Source organism: Neofelis nebulosa, chromosome 7 (genome assembly GCF_028018385.1).
Source record: "Neofelis nebulosa isolate mNeoNeb1 chromosome 7, mNeoNeb1.pri, whole genome shotgun sequence".
Taxonomy (NCBI): domain Eukaryota; kingdom Metazoa; phylum Chordata; class Mammalia; order Carnivora; family Felidae; genus Neofelis; species Neofelis nebulosa.
In genome coordinates, this window is record NC_080788.1 from 59,612,794 (window position 1) to 59,632,120 (window position 19,327).

Below are 19,327 nucleotides of genomic sequence, written 5' to 3' on the forward strand. Positions count from 1 at the left end.
GTGGCTAGTCTTCTAATGCTCTTGACATTGTGTTTTGTAGAGCAGAAGTTTTTAATTTTAATGAAGTCAATCTGGGTAATTATGTTTTTATAGATTATCATCCAAGGTCATCTAAGTTTTCTCTTATATAATCTTTTAGGAGTTTTATAGTTTTTCATTTTATATTTAGGTCCTCCCAGGTGGTTCTTATTCTTGTTTGACTGCCCCTGCTCCAGTTTCCTGTGGAGGGGCAGCGCATCTGTTCCATCCTTGCCTCAGCCCTTTACTTTCATGTATCTTTTCTTCTGACCAGTTCCATCACCTGCCTGCTATAGACTCTTGTAACAGCAGCAGGAGTAGGTAAACAAGTAAATAAAGACTAAGAACTAATTCTCTAATTCAAACTAATGTAGCCTGCTACTTGGGATCATCTTCCTATTAATATTGCCAGCATTTTATTGTAATGACATAAGTCTAGGTTTCTTAATTGAGATCCTTTTCTAATGATAATGTAAACTACATGCAAAGTGGTAGAACAAGTTGGGCAATGTTAAATCTTTCTAAGAGGTCTTGATATATGAATTTCAGATCTTCTGGACTCCAGGGCAGCCCTAGATCCCTCTCCAAAGCTGTTAGGTGAAACATGTCAGTTTAATTTCACAGCAACTCACAGCATTGTTAGTTTGGCTGTCACTGACTTGGGGGTATTCACATCAGTTCACTCCATGGTTAGCGTTCAGTCTTTAGGTCTCTAGTCCATCTTTGACTTTGACACACACAGCTCTCTACAGCAGGACATCTCACAAAGAGAGTATCTGCAAAGCTGCCAAGGAGGGCTTATTTTTGCACTCCTCTGAGGCATACTTCCATTTCCTGTCATGTGGAAAGGACCTGAATAAGTGTCCCCCTTTGTGACAGGAAATGACTTTTGGTGGTACCTTGGCTTTCTTAGACGTTCCCAAATTTGGAGGTTTTGATTTGCTGTGAAATCACCTTTCCTGACCCCCTTTTATTTTCATAGGTTGAAACAACAGCCACAAGGGTCCATGCTACCATCCCTGCTGCGTGGCTGAAGGAACAGGTGTGTTTTCTTTTGAAGCTTATGCTGCAGCAGTGTGGGACCCAGTATGAACTGGGGAAGCTTTTACAGCTATTTGTTGGAATAGAACATCTCTTCTGTGATGGTAAGAGACAGTCCTTAAACTAAAGTTGTTAGGAAAATAGCTTTCTTTTTTTTTTTTTTTTTTTTTTTAGTTTATTTATTTTGAGAGAGAGAAAGAGCAAGCAGGGGAGGGGCAGAGAGTGCAAGAATTCCAAGCAGGCTCTGCACTGTCAGCGTAGAGCCCCATGTGGGGCTTGGACCCACAAACCATGAGATTATGACAGGAGCCAAAACAGAGTCAGACACTTAACCGACTGAGCCACCCAGGCACCCCCAAATTAGCTTTCTTAATCTTGAAAATATTTTAGAAGGGCATTCAGGAAAATAAAATACATATAACATTACATTTATAGTCCATAATGAGGTATGAAGAAGAGGTTGCAGGAATGTTCAATCATGGTGAAAACATTCAAAACATAGCACAACAAGATATAACCTAAATAATACAGCTGTCTGCTCCTTCTGAGTCCTTGTCAGCTACGTTCCCCTTGGCTAGTCTGCACCCTGTCACTGTCATTCTTTTTTCTGACAAGTCACCTTAACATGTCATCATTGCTCAGGGTCACAAACTGTTTCAGGAATGTCTAACTCATTTTGAAGGTTTCAGACAAATTATGCTTATTTTTTGCAGACTCCTCCAGACACGGGCAGTCTCTAAGGTTGTTACGGATTGAAAGAAACCAGTTACTGCCTTACCCTCTTTTCTATTTGATAATTTCAAGTTTTTATACTAGATTCTGACATTTTCACTACTAGGGTTATTTTATCACATTTAAATTCATAGATATTCATCTGGAGAACTCACATCTGTACCAAACACTGACAGAATACTGGGCTCAATGCCTGGATTGTAGGCTGTCAGGGCTGACGACTGGAAATAAAGAGGGGTGTTTCCAAAATGCAGTGTATGTCACATGGGACTTGTCAATTACTTTGTACACCAAATAGATCCTTTTTACATATAGGTGTTTTTATTGATCTGTAGTAATCTTAATTTTTTTCAGAAATGAATTTCCGGTTTTCTTGCCAGAATTACTGTATCCTTGAGAAATTATAAGGATTGTGTTGTTAACTGTTATTATGCTTTGATTCATATAAACATTTTCTGTTTTTATAGAACATTTGTGCTCTGTGTGTAACATGTATGTGCTTAGAGAAAAGAAATTATGTTTTTTAAGTTTATTTTTGAGAGAAAGAGTAAGTGTGAGTGGGGGAGGGGGAGGGGCAGAGAGAGAGAGTGGGGCAGGGGGAGAGAGAGAATCCCAAGCAGGCTCCTCACTGCCAGCACAGAACCCAACACGGGGCTCGAACTCATGAACTATGAGATCATGGCCTGAGCCAAAATCAAGAGTCAGATGCTTAATTGACTAAGCCACCCACGTGCCCCTAGAAATTGTTCTTATAAAAAACCTGTGTTTTATATGAAGAAAAGAAGCCCAGCATCCCCATACTGGTGGTTATTGTGCAAGGTGTCTCACTGTCCCCAGAACCACCTAAATCAGACCGCAGCCCAGCCAGATGGCCCCTACAGAATATTTTTCATGCCCCTCTTTTTTTTTTTTTAATTTTTTTTTTTTAACGTTTTATTTATTTTTGAGACAGAGACAGAGCATGAACGGGGGAGGGGCAGAGAGAGAGGGAGACACAGAATTGGAAGCAGGCTCCAGGCTCTGAGCCATCAGCCCAGAGCCGGATGCGGGGCTCGAACTCACGGACCGTGAGATCGTGACCTGAGCTGAAGTCGGATGCCCAACTGACTGAGCCACCCAGGCGCCCCTCATGCCCCTCTTTTATGGTAGGGCACACATCAGCTCTACACAGACTATGTGGGAATGGGAGCAGACCCAGCCACATAGGTTGTGGGCAGAGAATTCCAAATGTCACTGAGGAAAAGGACTTCCTAGGGATATGAAGAAGAACTCAGCTGGGTCTCCCTGGGTTAAGCAGTTGTGCGAAGGAGAAAGTGACACTCCATTCTGGATACGGTGTGCTGCATTAAGGGGCTTGGCTATTGGTCAGCTACAGTTTCAACTGTCCTGCCAGTTCTGTGTCTTAATCCACATGATGCCTGCACCGAATGAGCAAGTGAGCAATCATAAAAACAGATTTGTTCAAGGTAGGAGAAGAATCCAGAAAGAGTTGGGATTAGCCTGAATGACGGGTCAGATCTTCCCAAGGTTGACTGAGTTGCTACTGCAGGCCACCAACTTCTGCCGTGTATATAAAGCCACATGTGTAGATGGAGTCCCTGTGAGAATCTTTAGTGGTTCTTACGATGTAGGAGATGCCCTTATAGCTTCATTTGCTAGCAAACCAGAGAAGAAAAATAGGTTTGTGTTTTTCCTTTGATTACGTAATTGTGTTAAACATACATGCTTTCCCCCTGATATTTACTCTGGAAAGGCCATGGCAGCATTTTCCTGATTAAATATATATATCCTTTTCTCTTTGGCACAGGTCCAGATGTGAAGAAGCTCTGTGTCCTTAGCAAAATTTTGAAGGATACATCCATAGCCATTAATCCTGTAGTTATTAGCAGCTACAGCCCTGAGAATTTTCAGCATGAATGCAGATCTATTTTGGAAAAACTGGAGACAGAGGGACAGTTTGCTTTGGCCAGGAGGGTAGCAGAATTAGCTGAGCTACCTGTGGACAACTTGGTTATTGAAGAGGTATCATTAGTCTCTTAAGTTACTTAAAATGTTAGCTTTTTAAACCAGCATTAAACAGAATCAAATGAGATAGATGATTTATAGAAGAGGCTTTTTTACTTTTGACACACACCTTACTTTCAGAAATGGATGAGCCTAGGATGCCCGTTAGCAAAGAGTGTGTGTTTTAAATTCAGGTCAGCTTATAGGATATGCTGCAACTGTTGTGCTTTGAATAGAATTAAATACAGGGTGGCTTCATCTTGAACCCCCCTTCAATTACGTAAATTTAGAATTGCTTTTCATACTTTAACTTTCCAGATAAAATATTCAGGATCATCTGTAGCCAAGTCTCATGTTCTCTGACTTGATTTGGTTTTGACAAGTATGGCATTCTTGGGAGCATTCGCATTCGTGACACTTTTATATCTAGGAAAGACTAAAAATTGCTTTGTTAAATTTCACAGATAACACAGGAAATGCAGACCTTAAAACACATTGACCAGTGGTCCCTGAAACAAACAAGAATTGGCTTCTGGAAAAAATGTCACGAGAATTTTAAGAGAAATTCCATTTCAAGCAAAGCAGCTTCCTCCTTTTTCTCAGCCCAGGCCCCTGAGGCATGTGAGTGCCCAGCTGAGGGGGCACTGAGCAGCATTGAGGAGGCCCATCTGCTGCTGACACTGGCTGCACACTGGCTTGCTCAGGAGGGCCTGGTGCCCGTGGACGAGCTGGAGGAGCTGGAGAAGCGGATCTGGCTCTGCCGCATCGCCCAGCACACCCTCAGGGAAAACCCAGAGGAAACAGAGCCCAGGTTTTCTCAACAGATCTCAACTAGTGGGGAACTTTCCTTTGAAAGTGTAGCAAGTGAGTTTTCAATCTCCATGTTGGCCGCTCTGAACACATCAAAATACTTAGAACTTAATGGCCTTCCATCCAAAGAGACTTGTGATAACACACTGGGTTGGAAGGAGCAGGAATCGCTGAACTTCCTGATCGGGCGCCTATTGGACGTTGGCTGTGTGCATGAAGCAAGTAGAATATGTCGGTATTTTCATTTCTATAACCAAGATGTTGCCTTGGTGTTGCACTGCAGAGCACTGGCTTCAGGGGAAGCTAGTGTGGGTGACCTGCACCCAGAAGTCCATGCTGTCCTGCAAAGTGCTGAGCTGCCTGACGAGGAGGAACCTGGCATGCCACTCAGGAAAGCCCGGAGCAGTAAGTGAAAGAGATTAAACCTCCCTGAGTCCTGAATGGAGCTGTTGGCACTCTTTCCCAGAAAGAAAGGGTCCCTATTGGCATACTAGTTACATAAGTTCAGGGTAATCCATAAACTAGGTAATTAACGAGTCAATGAAATAGCAACACTTGTGTCTTTTAACTAGCTGTATATCAAAGTTAGAGGGAATCTATCTGACTTGTAGCTAGTCCATTGAAATTTTTCTGTACCAGTAATCGTGTTTCTAATTATACATTGATAGTATATAGACATAGGCTGATTTTTGTGTTAATCTTGTATCCTGTGCCCTTGCTAAACTTGCTCATCCCAGTGGATTTCTTATAGATTCCTTGGAATTTTCTACAGACAATACTCTCTGTGAATAGAGACCGTTTTATTTCTTCCTCTCCAATCTGAATGACTATTATTTCTTTTTCTTGCTTTATTGCACTGGCTAGGACTTCCAGTATGATATTGGGGAAGAATGGTAAGAGTGGACATACTTACCTTGTTACTGATCTTAGGGAGAAAGCATTCAGTCTTTTTATTTATTTATTTTTTAATTTTTTTTAATTTTTTTTATTTTTTTTTAATTTATTTTTGGGACAGAGAGAGACAGAGCATGAACGGGGGAGGGGCAGAGAGAGAGAGGGAGACACAGAATCGGAAACAGGCTCCAGGCTCCGAGCCATCAGCCCAGAGCCTGACGCGGGGCTCGAACTCGTGGACCGCGAGATCGTGACCTGGCTGAAGTCGGACGCTTAACCGACTGCGCCACCCAGGCGCCCCGGTCTTTTTATTTTTAATTCAAATATGATTAATATACAGTGTTACATGGTTTCAGGTATATAATATGATTCAACGGTTCTATACGTTATTCAGTGCTCATCACAATAAATGTACTCTTAATCCTCTTCACCTATTTCACCCATCCCCCCTCCCCACTTCACCTGTGGTAACTACCAGTTTGCTCTATAGTTTTTTTCTTTTTCTACTTTGTTTTTAAGTTTACTTATTTATTTGGAGAGAGACAGTACAAGTTGGGGAGGGGCAGAGAGAGAGAAAGAGAATCTCAAATAAGCTCTGCACTGTCAGCACAGAACCCAATGTGGGGCTCAGACCCCCGAACTGTGAGATCATGACCTGAGCCGAAATCAAGACTCGGATGCTTAACTGACTGAACCACCCAGGCTCCCCTGTTCTCTATAGTTAAGAGTCTATTTTTTTGCCTCTTTTATTCTTTATTTGTTTCTTAAATTCCACATGAGTGAAATTGTATTTCTTTCACTGACCTTACTTCACTTAGCATTATACCCTCTAGATCCATCCATATTGTTGCAAATGGCCAGATTGTGTTCTTTTTTTTTTTTTTTTTTTTTTTAATGTTTATTCATTTTTGAGAGAGAGAGACAGAGCATGAGCAGGGAAGGGGGCAGAGAGAGAGGGAGACGCAGAATCTGAAGCAGGCTCCAGGCTCTGAGCTGTCAGCACAGAGCCCGAGGCGGGGCTCAAACTCACGAACTGTGAGATCATGACCTGAGTTGAAGTCGGGCACTCAACCGACTGAGCCACCCAGGCGCCCCGATTGTGTTCTTTTTTTATGGCTGAGTAATATTCCATTGTGTGTATATACCTCATCTTCTTTATCCATCCATCTATGAATGGACACTTGGCTTGGTTCTATATCTTGCTTATTATACATAATGCTTCTGTAAACATAGGGGTTGTATATCTTTTCAAATTAGTGTTTTTGTATTCTTTGGGTAAATACCCAATAGTGGAATACTAGATCATATGGTAGGTCTATTTTTAATTTTTTGAGGAACCTTCATACTGTCTTCCACAGTGGCTGCATCACCTTGCATTCCCAGCAGGATTGCACCAAGGTTCCTTTTCCTCACCAACACTTGCTATTTCTTATGTTTTTTATTTTAGCCATTCTGACAGGTGTAAAGTGATATCTCATTGTGGTTTTGATTTGAATTTCCCTGGTGATGAGGGGGATGTTGAGCATCTTTTCATGTGTCTGTTGGCCATCTGGATGTCTTTGGGAAAATGTCTATTCACGTCTTACATATTTTTAGTTGGATTATTTGTGTTTTTTGGTGTTGAGTTGTTTATATATTTTGGAGATTAACCCCCTAATGGGATATTTTATTCACAAATATCTTCTCCCATTCAATAGGCTTTTTTTTTGTTTTGTTGATGGTTTCTTTTGCTGTGTAAAAGCTTTTTATTTTGGTGTTAGTCTCAATAGTTTAATTTCGCTTTTTTTTCCCCTTGCCTGAGGAGACATATGTAGAAAGAGGCTTCTACAGCTGATGTCAGAGAGATTACTGCCTATGTTTTCTTCTAGGAATTTTATGGTTTCAGGTCTGACATTTAGGTCTTTAATCCATTTTGAATTTTTTGTGTGTGTATGCTTTCTCTCTCTCTCTCTCTCTCTCTCTCTCTCTCTCTCTCTCTCTCTCTTTAAATGAGGTCAATATATGTGTACTGACAGGAAAAAATGTACAACAACGTAACTTTATTTTTGTAAAAAATAAATGGTGTGCATGTGCCCATGTACCTTTGCAAACCCACCCACAGAAAATAATGCATACCAAGCAAGTAAGAGACATTATTCTGGCAAATTTGGTGGGGGTGGTATTGAATGGATAAATGACTTTCACTTGTTACTTTATGCACTTCTCTACTGTGATTCATTACACTAAGCATGTAATACTTTTGCATTTAAGATACTACATATTAAAAATATGCCTTAAAAAGAAAAAAGTAAATAGCAACTCAGACCACGTTATTCCCTGCTTAAAACCCTTCCCTGGGGTTGTGGTTGTAGGTAAGGCAGAACGAGCTCACTCTACCTGTTGAAATCAACGTAAAACCTGGCACACAGCAGGCAGCACTGAGTGACACAAATTATGATTCCCCCCCCCCTCCCCCACCTCCCATCACCTCCAGCCTGAGTGTGATGCTGTCTGAAACCCAAAACTAAGCACTAAGCCTGACAGAGCACGTGTTCCAGGAGAAGCCCTGTAGAACGGGCTCAAGGAGCAGGAAAGGGAACTCCTAACACCCTTTCTCTCTAATCTCAGCTCCTAAGAAGCCCTTTGGCTGTGGTAGTAGAGGCTGGAGCCGCAGCTGGTAAGATCCAAAACTCAGAGAGGAACTTTATTTTTGAATTCGAGGTGTCCTGGTCTCAAGACGATGCAGTGAACCCCTGTTCTCTTTTGCATTATCCTGTCTGCTGGCCCAGGATGCAGGCACAGTCAGGGAAAGTGCAGGATAGAATGAGGCTGCTAAACTTCCAGCTGTTGGCCAGAGGGTTGAAAAGTGAAGCCTCAGGGAACCGGAAAATACTTGGGAGAGAGATTCAGGAAACCCGACAATAAAATTGTAAAGCCCAGGGCTCAATCCTGGGCTTTGCGTATATAGACCTGCTCCTAATCAGCATATCAAGACTCTGAGAACTGAATTAACAACTACACTACCCAGGCTGCAGACTGAGCATAGGATGTTACACACATGCAGGCTAGATCTGAATGGCACTGCAAAGGATTTGAAAACTGATATTAAAATCACAGCCACTGGGTGGCTCAGTCAGTTAAGCATCCAACTTTGGCTCAGGTCATGATCTCGCAGTTCTGAGGTCAAGCCCTGAATTGGGCTGTCTGCTGTCAGGGCAGAGCTTCCTTTGGATCTTCTGCCTCCCTCACTCTCTGCCCCTCCCCTGCTCACACTCTCTCTCAAAAAATAAACATTAAAAATAAATAAATAAACAACATTTTTAAAAAATGGTCCTTAAAAAAAAAAAAAAAAGAACCGACACAGTCTACAGAACGTGGGTTGGATATCGTAGCGGAAACCTAACCAGGTCAACTGCCTGCTTAAAACAAAACCAACATTCTTCATAAGATTTAAACAAGAATCAGAGTCTCATACTATTCAAAATGTCCAGGATGCAACTTGAAATTACTTGAACATTTAGGTGTATGTGTTTCACCAAATGTAGGTAGTTTTCAGACCTTATGTTTTCAGATATTTTTTCAACACTGTCCTCATAGTCCTCTCCTTTTGGGACTCCAGTGATGCAAATCATAGAACTTTTGTTACTGTCTCACAAGTTCTTGTGACTTTATTCAGTTTTTTTCATTTTTTTTCGTCTTTATTCAGATTGGATCATTTTTCTTTCCTTGTTTTCAGATTGGATCATTTCTGTCTGTCCATTTTCAATTTCACGGACTCTTTTCTCTGGCATTTGCATGCTGCTCTTGAGTTTATTTCTGTGCTTTTAAATTTTCAGTTATTTTTCACTTCCAGAATTTCTATTTTATCCTTTATACCTTGTTTCTTTGAGACTCTGTTTTTCTTTTTGTCTCAAGAACACTTATAATTGCTTGTTGGAACAATTTGTATGATAGCTACTTTGAAAGATAGTTTGTTCAATAAATGGTAATTCCAACATTTTGTCACTTTAGTACCGGGTGTATTTTTGTGTATTTAGAAAGCAGGGGAGGGGCAGAGAGAGAACCCAAGCAGGCTCTGAGCTGTCAGTGCAGAGCCTGTCACGGGGCCCGATCCCACAACTGCAAGATCATGACCTGAGCCAAAAATCAAGAGTTGGACACTTAACTGAGTGAGCCGCCCAGCACCTCTGGACCTCATTCTTTTTAATGGCTGCAAAGCATTCTATACGAATACACTAATTTTACTTAAGACTTTATTGTTTAATAGTACTGTATTTTTGTTTGTTTTAATTTTTTTTTAACGTTTATTTATTTTTGAGACAGAGAGAGACAAAGCATGAACGGGGGAGGGTCAGAGAGAGGGAGACACAGAATCTGAAACTGGCTCCAGGCTCTGAGCTGTCAGCACAGAGCCCAACACGGGGCTCGAACTCATGGACCGCGAGATCATGACCTGAGCCGAAGTCGGCTGCTCAACCGACTGAGCCACCCAGGCGCCCCAATAGTACTGTATTGATACATACTTAAATTCTTCAATTTTGTTTTTGCTGTTAGGAACACTGTGATCTAAATTCTCCCTTCTACTTTTTTTCCTAATAGAAACCCTTTCTCAATTCAAGACCACTTTCTTCTATTTTTGGCTGAGAGGTTGTTTTGATTTTTTTCTTTTTTAAGTCAGGAATGGATTTTAATTTTTATCATGCGCTTCAGGCCTCTATCCAGTTGACCCTTGGTTTTTCTCATTTCTGATTTGGAAAAATCCTTCAGGGTCTGTAGAAGATTGAGTTGGGGAGGGGGAGGCTGGCGGCAGGGGCTGGTGCCAGCCTCGTAGATGCAGGGTTGTGAAGACTGTACCTCAGGCAGTGACCAGGGAGATGTTTTAGAGACTCAGTCAGCTAGATCTGGTGACTTAGGTGGTACGAGAGGAAATTGGGAGGGTGTGTGGAGGAGGGTTCAGCAGACATCTTTGGTAATTATCTAGAGTGTTCATTGGGTGGCTTGGAGTCTTGTGTAGCCTCTGAGGCCTTTGAAGTCTCCTGGCCGGGATTTCCTGGAAGAAGGCAATGAAATAGTGGGGTGTGGGCCCAGTCACAAGTGGTTCCAGACCCAGGGGGAGTCATGGAGGTGTAACAGGAGGAAAGTGTAAGCAAACAGATTGTGCCATAGGGGGCTTGGGAGAGGCCTTTACTTGCCAGCTTAAAGCCCCCTCAAACCTGTATCTGCTTCCAGCTTCAAGTTTGGATAGTCAGTCACTTGTGATGCTGCCCCCCAGGGATGAAGTGGTGACTAATCTGGAAACTCTGACAAGCAAATGCCTCCATGGGAAGAACTACTGTCGGCAGGTCCTGTGTCTGTATGAACTTGCCAAGGTATGTGCCCAATGGTGGGGCCTCTGGGGCAGCTGAGGGAGGGAAGCAGGAAGATGGAGATAGATTTTGAACGCTGCCCAGTTGGCCCTTCACGTGATAACCATGACATGAGGGCAGATGGCTCATCAGGATGTCGGCCCCTGTAAATCCATCCCTGGGAATACCGGGGACTCCAGGCCAAGTGCCAGGCCTTTTGAGTCCTGGCTGTGCCCCAGCCAACCAGAAGTGAGGGCAAGAAATTTCACTTTTCTGGGCTCCTGATTCTCCATCTATAAATGACTTAATCATGAAGGTCCCTTCTAGCCATAATATCTTAGTTAGCTTCAGGATTGTTTGGAGGTCTCCATATGCGGGAGAGCCTAAAATAAGTTATAAAATAAAATGGAATGTGATGACTATAAAGACAGGAACCAGAGCAGCCAGAAATTGTTTGTGGCTTTGAGCTGATTGAGGGGAGAAAATAATAGACACTGAGAAGTGGAAGAACACAGGAGAAATAATGGCAGGCACTAAAGCCCTTTGGAAGGGCTTCTTTGGAGATTGAGGGTTTTGCTGCTGCTGTGGGAACAGCAGAGTTGAGGCTCTTGCCTTTTATTCAACTTTCTTAACATTTCATAACATTTGAAAAGCTCAGTGTTCAACAAGAGGTGAGTCACCTGATGGTTTCTGAAGACAAGCCTTTCTTTCTCTTGCTTGGATTCAGCTCATTGGTGAAGAGAAAGAAAGGGCTAGAAAACAGTGCTTCCTTCTTCTAAGGTTTCTGCCCAGGGTGAGGGATCTTTAACCTCAGAAAAAATAGTGGAGTCTGTCCACATGGGATTTCAGAAAGGGATGCCTTTTGCTAGCTTTTTTCCTGGCTCCTAACAGTAGCTTTGACCAACTTTGCCTTCCTCTCAGGAGTTGGGCTGTTCCTACGCAGATGTGGCCGCTCAGGATGGTGAGGCCATGCTCAGGACGATCTTGGCCTCTCAGCGGCCCGACCGATGCAGGCAGGCCCAGGCTTTCATCAGCACCCAGGGCCTCGAGCCAGACACAGTGGCTGAACTTGTGGCCGAAGAGGTGACCCGGGAGCTGCTGACCCCATCGGAGGGAACAGGTGCTCCACCCTACATGCCTCCACGTCTTTCAGACCACATTCCCATGTTGCCAGCATAAGGAATCTGGATGTCATGTTCATGTGCATCGTGCATGCTGCCTCTGAGACTACCAGGCTGCACTTGTCAGAGGAGAGAACACACTGCATTTATTTTGTTATTGTTGCTTTTTGTTTATTATTTTATGATTATACTTAGAGTAACTATGCCTTTCTTGGAGCTAACGAACTCCTGCTGACCTATAAGGTGACCACTAGGCCAACGTGTCTGAGCTCAGCGAAGCAGACAGCTGCACTGGGAGCTCCTTCCGCATTACTGGGCAGAGTGCCTGGCATGGGGTTCTTAGCTTTCTCTCAACTCTCAAGGCTAAAAGCAGCCCCTTTCTCACCGCCTTTTTATACAGGACTTAAGCAGATGTTCACCCCAGCAGAGGAAAGCCAGACATTTCTTCAGCTGACCACTCTGTGTCAAGACCGCACGTTGGTAGGCATGAAGCTATTAGACAAGATTTCCTCCGTTCCCCATGGGGAGTTGTCTTGCAGTAAGTTGTTGGCCGTTTTCTTACATGTTTGGGCCCAAGCCGGTCTCCAAGAAGTCTCCCCAAGTTAGTCTTTCCAAAACAACTTGGATCCTTGTTCCCGCTCTGGATCCCTTCCCTTCCAGCATAGTTTATAAGTTCTTGGTGGAGAGCCATCAGTCATTGAAGAAAATTCAGAAAATAAATAAGGGAATGCTGCCCAAAATGTAAAATTTACACAAGAAGGTAACCTTATAACATTTATATAACATTTACCTTACCTTACTCTCACGTTATCCCCTAAAATGGGGATATTACAGTCCCCATTTTAGAAGGTAACTGAAGCTGAGAGAAGTTGATTGATTTGTAACTGTTACATGTCAGAAGCGTTACTTGAACACAGTCCCTGTGACTTGAAAGCCTGCTCGCTTTCCACAATATCTAGTTCATTCTAGGCATTCGGGAGTATGTGTCCATCTGATCTTTCTCTATGGAAGTCTATAGGCATTTTTTCAAAAATGGCATTATCTTGTGTATACTGTTTATAATTACTTTATGAACATGCTGTCATTAACATCTTTCCATGACCATATTCTTCTATATCATTGTCACTGGTTACACAGTATTTCTCATGTAATTAAAACATTTTATACCTTACTTTGGGACCTTAAGATTGCTTCCAACTTTCTGTTTTCAACACCGTGACAAGCATCCTTATAGGCACATTTATATGCACATTCATGATTATCTCCCTAAGATAAATTCCTGATTCAAAAGTATGCCTATTTTTAAAGCTTTATATGTCTGTTGCCACACTTTACTCCAAAGCTGGTGAGGTCAGGGATCTCAGAGTCTTCTCCAGACAGGCTGTCTATATAGGCCCCTCCACCCTGCTGCCAGCGTTCGCAATCCTTTCTTACCCTGACTGCCTCACCTACCCAGCCACGGAGCTGCTGATCCTGGCCCATCACTGCTTCACGCTGACATGCCACATGGAGGGCATCAGCCGAGTCCTGCAGGCTGCCCGGCTGCTTACAGACAAACACTTGGCCCCCAGTGAGGAGTATGGGCTGATGGTAAGTCACCCCCGAACCCCCACCCTCCATTCTGAGGCTACCTTTGAGAGAACAGATAGGCCGGGGACCAGTTCAGAGCTGACATGGTCTTAGGGCATTTGCTCCTCTGGATACCACTGCCTACTTGGGAGCTGGCTGGGCAACTCAACCCTCTGCTCTAGGTTAGGATTACTGTCAAAATCAGAGCAGAGACTGCCCCAAAGGAGCAGATATCAAGAGGGTCTGTGCCATGCTCCAGGGCTGTCCTACCCCCTTGCCAGGGCAGTTCATTTATCTAGAGGGCTGAGACAGCTCTGTTTTCCCCCAAAACAAGGTTCAGTGTTGTCTCTGAACTGAAATGAGCTGACAGCTCACACCTCCTGTGCCTCCCCAATCTCCCCAGGCTTGGAACTGACCCGTGTGGGTGAGCAAGCCACCGGGCCCTGTAATAAGGCGTGGTGGGAAGAGGAAGCGTGCCTGCCTACCATGTCACGTCAACACTTAGGTTTATAGACGACTGAGGAGGCAACAGCCAGTGGTGACCCAATGGCGAGCATTTCTGAGTCCTCCAGAGGAGGTCCCAATGGGTACATGGGAAGGGAGGGAGGGAGCTAAGAATGGCAGCCTTGCCATTAGCCCTTCTGCTCCCTGGAGGTTGGCATCTGAAAGCAACCGAAATGATGTGAGCAGCGGTGATCCAGCTGACACTGATGCAAGCTGCCCTCACCCTTTCCAGGTGCGCCTGCTCACTGGCATTGGAAGGTACAATGAGATGACCTACATATTTGATTTGCTGCATAAAAAGCACTACTTTGAAGTGCTGATGAGGAAGAAGTTGGATCCGGTAGGTGTACAGTATTTTGAGCTCCAGGACGGCATATATTGTTGACTTTACAGCTGACTTCTCAGGAATAATCCCAGTCAGGGAGGCCCCCTGGGATCAAAGGGAGAGAATTAAAGAACTTCCTAGGACACACACCGTAACCAGTAGCTTTAAGTTACAGAGTTCAGACTAGGTAGCAATTATGCCGATAGATGTTAAATAATGAGGAAAACAAGTTTGTGCACTTCCTGTCAGCCTGTCACCTGCCTCGGCTGTCTGAATGCTGGCTCCGGGGAAGCAAAAACCCTTCCTGGGAGCCATGCGAAAGTAGATTAACCAGCTCAGAATGCTGTGTCTGATGGCGTTGAGTGGAGAGTTTTCAAGGGACCATGAGACTGCATGTTGCCAAGAGCCGCTAGGAAGTGAATGGAATGCCCAGGCCTGGGCTTAGAAGGCTGTGGGGCAGCTTACAGTGATGACCAGGAAGGAGGCCTGGAAGCCAAGGCCTGACCTGTCAGCCCTCTAGGCTCCGGGCACTTCTCTGTCTTCGGCGTGCCATGTGACCCCAGGCATGTCACTTACGGAGCTTCTGTTCCCAAATCATTCATTTGGCTGATTGATTGCTTCAGCCTCTTTCACCTCTGAAGATTTAAAAACCAAGGCACATTTTTGGCTTCTGGGAACTTGAGCTCAGCCAATCAGGACTAAGAGATAAAGCAGAAAAACTCTCCCCAGTGCTGGGCTAGTTTCAGGACAGACCAGTCCAATTGTCAGGAGAGGAGCAAGTCCTGGGCCGAGGTACACCTGCAGGATACCCCAGAGGGTTTTTTTTAAAATTGTTTCCAAGGCATTTTGGTTTGTGCATGTAAATATTCTTTTAATAAGTTTTTTTTCCTGATAACAAAAGTAACGCATATTCACTATAGAGACGCTTGGAAAACAACAATGCACAGAAAAAAGTCCTCACCAGGAGACAGCCACTGCTAACAGTCTGGTGTAGGCCCTTTCTCTGCACATGTAGCCAGAAACATATATACACATAGTTATGTATTTTTTAGCAAAACTTTTTATCATGGTGTGTAGATATAAAATAGCCTGCTTTTCTCACTTAATAAGCATGTATTTCCCAAACCAACATTGGCTGTAATGGCTACATGGTATTCTCTTAGTCCTTATTCTGGACATCTGGATTCTTTCCAGTTGTTTGCTATTGAATACCTGTGGTACATCCATCTCAGCACGTTTCTCTGCTTACTTCTTAAGGGATAGATTCCTAAAAAATGGAACTGTTAGTGTAATGCACATGTGCACTTTTTGAGGGTTCTCCCTTCTGACAGGTTTCACCGTTCACATTTGTACCAGCAGAGAGGATGTGCCTGTTTTCTTAGGGTAGCATAAACTTTTGTGTTCATTTTTGCTTATCTTTTCCTTTTTCTTGGGAGTTTTCAAGGAACTTTCAGAACCAAGGGACTCAGCCAGTCATGCCCCCTCGCAGTCACTGGTTGACCTTGGTACTCCCCTTTTTCCCTGGGCAGAGCGGTACCCTGAAGACAGCCCTGCTGGACTACATCAAACGCTGTCGCCCGGGAGACAGTGAGAAGCACAACATGATTGCTCTGTGCTTCAGCATGTGCCGGGAGATCGGGGAGAATCACGAGGCAGCTGCCTGCATCCAACTGAAATTGATCGAGTCTCAGCCCTGGGGTGAGAGAGGTCACAGCAGTGCCCTCAGGCCAGTGCTGCCAGCCAGGAGAGGTTTTTGGGACTAAGAAGGGGATTAATACCCACTTCAGCTATTAACTGCCACTCAGTGGGGCCCCAGCTGGGCAGACAAGAGACGGAAGAGGATTTGGAAGGCATTTGCCCCTCTTGTAGCCCATGCACCCGGGGTGACATCCATCCGGAAGCAATGTGTACACTGAGGCTGAGCGAGCCTGCCTTGATGCTTCTGAGAACTAGATGAACCCTGCTCCAAAGTGTGTGCTTCTGGTCCAGTAGCCTTTAGCTGAGTAAGACATGCCTGCCTCCTAGCGAATGTGAGCTGGATGTTTCTAGTCCAGCCCACCATCACTGAGTGGGATGGGAGCAGCCAGCCTCCAGAGTCAGACACACCCCACAGGTTTCCCCTTCTCTCCTGCAGAGGACCGCCTCAAGGACGGGCACCATCTGAAGCAGCTGCTGCTGAAAGCCCTGACTCTGATGCTGGATGCAGCAGAGAGTTATGCCAAGGTAACAGTGGAGTCTCATTCCAGAACGGCCTTAGAGCTTGGTGTCTGCAGTAGGAATTATCTGATCTCCCTGGGCTCTTCCAAGTGAAAGGAGACGCAGCCTTGGGCCAACGGGGGGCAGAAGGGGTGAGTTCAGTTGCTGGAAGGTTCCCAGGGGACATGCCAACATGTCCCCTGTGCCTCCCTCTACCCTTGTCTCTCAGGACTCCTGTGTGCGACAGGCCCTGCACTGTCACCGGCTCACCAAGTTGATAACACTGCAGATTCACTTTCTGAACACTGGCCAGAACACAATGCTCATCAACCTGGGCCGCCACAGGCTGATGGACTGCATCATTGCTCTACCTCGGTTCTACCAGGTAAGCAAGGAAGGAAACTCTAGAAGTCAGCTTTGTTGCCAGCACCCCTTCCTGCCACCCCTCTCCTGGGGCCCACAGGTTGAGTCACTTGCCTGGAATGTCAGGACTAGAGACAGAATCAGGGTAATTCTAAGCTTTTACTTTTAGCTGTCCGATACACCAAATTGCTTTTCATGGCAGGATTTGTTAGCACATTGTTTGGACAGAGGTTGGAGCTTGCTGCTAGGCCAGCAGAAAGGCAGACAACCTTTGGAGAAACATTCCTGCTAATGGGCTGAGTATCTCTTAGCCCCACTGTTTCTAGGATGGGACACCTGGGTTAGCATAGGGATCAGGGCTGCTGGGAGGCTGGCTTTAGCACTTAGGTTACCAGGGAATCAGCCCCTTCCCTGTTCCTTACACAGTTGAGTTAGTGGGAAAAATACCATTTCTCAGTAGTTGTACTAACTCATTGTGAAGATTAAAAATACCGCAGGAAAATGTTTGGGGTTTAAGGGAAGAGAAATGTCAAACGAACACCAAACTTCCCAATGCTAATGCTAATAGTCTTTCCTGATGGTCACATTCACCATGAATGTAACAGTAGGAAGTTGTTTTTTAGAACCCCCTTGCCTTCAATTTTATATCAGATAGGGTTCTAATGGTATCCTTCTTCCCCTCCATCCTTTTATAAGGCTTCTATTGTGGCTGAGGCCTATGACTTTGTTCCTGATTGGGCTGAAATTCTATACCAACAAGTGATTGTTAAAGGAGACTTTAATTACTTGGAAGAATTTAAGCAGCAAAGGTTATTAAGATCTAGTGTATTTGAAGAGATTTCAAAAAAGTAAGTATTAAAATGACTCTGCTTTGAGATAAGGCATGGGTTAAGAATTCTATGGCTAAATAGAACATGTCTGTAGCTGCCTCTCTGAGATGGCAAACAGATGTCAAGAATCGCCAGGGGCATCTGGGTGGCTCAGCCGGTTGAGCATCAGAACTTTTGGTTTCGGCTCAGGTCATGATCTCGCAGTTCGTGAGGTAGAGCCCTGCGTCAGACTCTGCACTGACAGTGCAGAGCCTGTGTGTGATTCTCTCTTCCCCTCAAAATAAATCAACTTAAAAGATCTCTTGCTTCTGGATGTTTTTTTAACAAACGTATGCAAATAGATGAATGAGAACAGTTTACTTACAGCACTCTGAATTTAAAATGGGAGGACAGCTGTTCAGCTTGCCCAAGGTGCCAAACTGTAAACCTCAGAGGCCTCCTTTGGAGTACTGAACTTACTGCAATTAAAGTGAGCATTAAGATAACATTTTTAATGAAATAATTTCATGTTTATCCAGGACCCCTAATACCATAGATAGAATTTCTCAGATTCCAGCATCCTCTCCTATGTAAGGTAGCTGTGTCAGAGTAGACAGCTCTCGCTCAGATACAGTATCTTAACCTGTACATTCTTCTGTTTCTTTTCTAGATACAAACAGCATCAGCCTACTGACACAGCTGTGAAAAACCTGAAGAAGTTATTCACTTATTGTGAAGATGTCTACTTGTATTACAAACTTGCATATGAACACAAATTTTATGACATTGTAAATATGCTTCTGAAGGACCCTCAAACTGGCTGCTGTCTAAAGGACATGCTAGCAGGTTAGGTGGATGCAGATGATAGGAGGGTGGTTACTGCCGAGATGTCATAGATGCCTGTTTTCTTGTACTAAAGTGAGGTACTGACAGATGTTTGTTCAGAATAATGTGGTGGGGGTATGTGTTGTCAAGTTGTAAAACCCCAGGACTGACCATAACCAGTCCTCTGTGAATAGTGGGTAAATGAGAGAATTTTTACGAGGAAATTCTTACTTAAAAGTGATTGTTCATCTATACCACTTCAGATAGTATAGTATTGGTATAAAGATCAAAAGCTCCATCTTCCTGAAGATGGCTTCTATTTAGATATGCAATATTGATTAAAGAATATCTGTGCCTGCAGATTCCAGTTTCAAAGGAATTTAATATTATTTACACAGTTAAGGAACAGATGATACATTTCCATTTGTTAGAAACTGATCTCTATAATAAAATAGATTTTAAATTCATTGTATGTCATCATTACTGCCAAGGAAATCTTAGCCCTTGTCTGCCCTAAAACAATCTTTATTTACTGTAATTATTGCTGTGTAGTCATTGCTTTCTGTTAATTCCTCCAATCATTTAGACGGTTCTTACACTTAGTAATCTACAGAGCTTTGATTGAGGTTCCTATTTCCTATTTAAGAGAAACTTAAAACATGTTTTGTTGTCCCTACTTTTGATTCTCTGACAGTTTCAAAAAGACTCCAACCACAAATTTGGTTAAATTGCTTAAAATATATAATAAAGAGGATCACCCAATCTATGCTTTTACAGCCGTAACCTGAGTAA

The 19,327-nt window shown here is 43.7% G+C and overlaps 1 protein-coding gene across 2 annotated transcripts in view; it reads left to right on the forward strand.

Moving 5' to 3' along the window:
• SPG11 (SPG11 vesicle trafficking associated, spatacsin) overlaps positions 1–19,002 on the forward strand; it is an 88,612-nt gene extending 69,610 nt beyond the window's left edge. For both annotated transcript variants that reach the window (XM_058737899.1, XM_058737901.1), the window contains 13 exons: positions 1,001–1,163; positions 3,599–3,813; positions 4,260–5,010; positions 10,708–10,847; positions 11,745–11,943; positions 12,345–12,482; positions 13,401–13,534; positions 14,250–14,357; positions 15,872–16,040; positions 16,477–16,565; positions 16,768–16,923; positions 17,598–17,749; positions 18,381–19,002. In XM_058737899.1, coding sequence (XP_058593882.1) covers positions 1,001–1,163; positions 3,599–3,813; positions 4,260–5,010; positions 10,708–10,847; positions 11,745–11,943; positions 12,345–12,482; positions 13,401–13,534; positions 14,250–14,357; positions 15,872–16,040; positions 16,477–16,565; positions 16,768–16,923; positions 17,598–17,749; positions 18,381–18,561 — 2,595 coding nt within the window. In that variant the 3' untranslated portion in view covers positions 18,562–19,002. The remainder of the gene's footprint in view (positions 1–1,000; positions 1,164–3,598; positions 3,814–4,259; positions 5,011–10,707; positions 10,848–11,744; positions 11,944–12,344; positions 12,483–13,400; positions 13,535–14,249; positions 14,358–15,871; positions 16,041–16,476; positions 16,566–16,767; positions 16,924–17,597; positions 17,750–18,380) is intronic.
• The last annotated feature ends 325 nt before the right edge of the window (positions 19,003–19,327 follow it).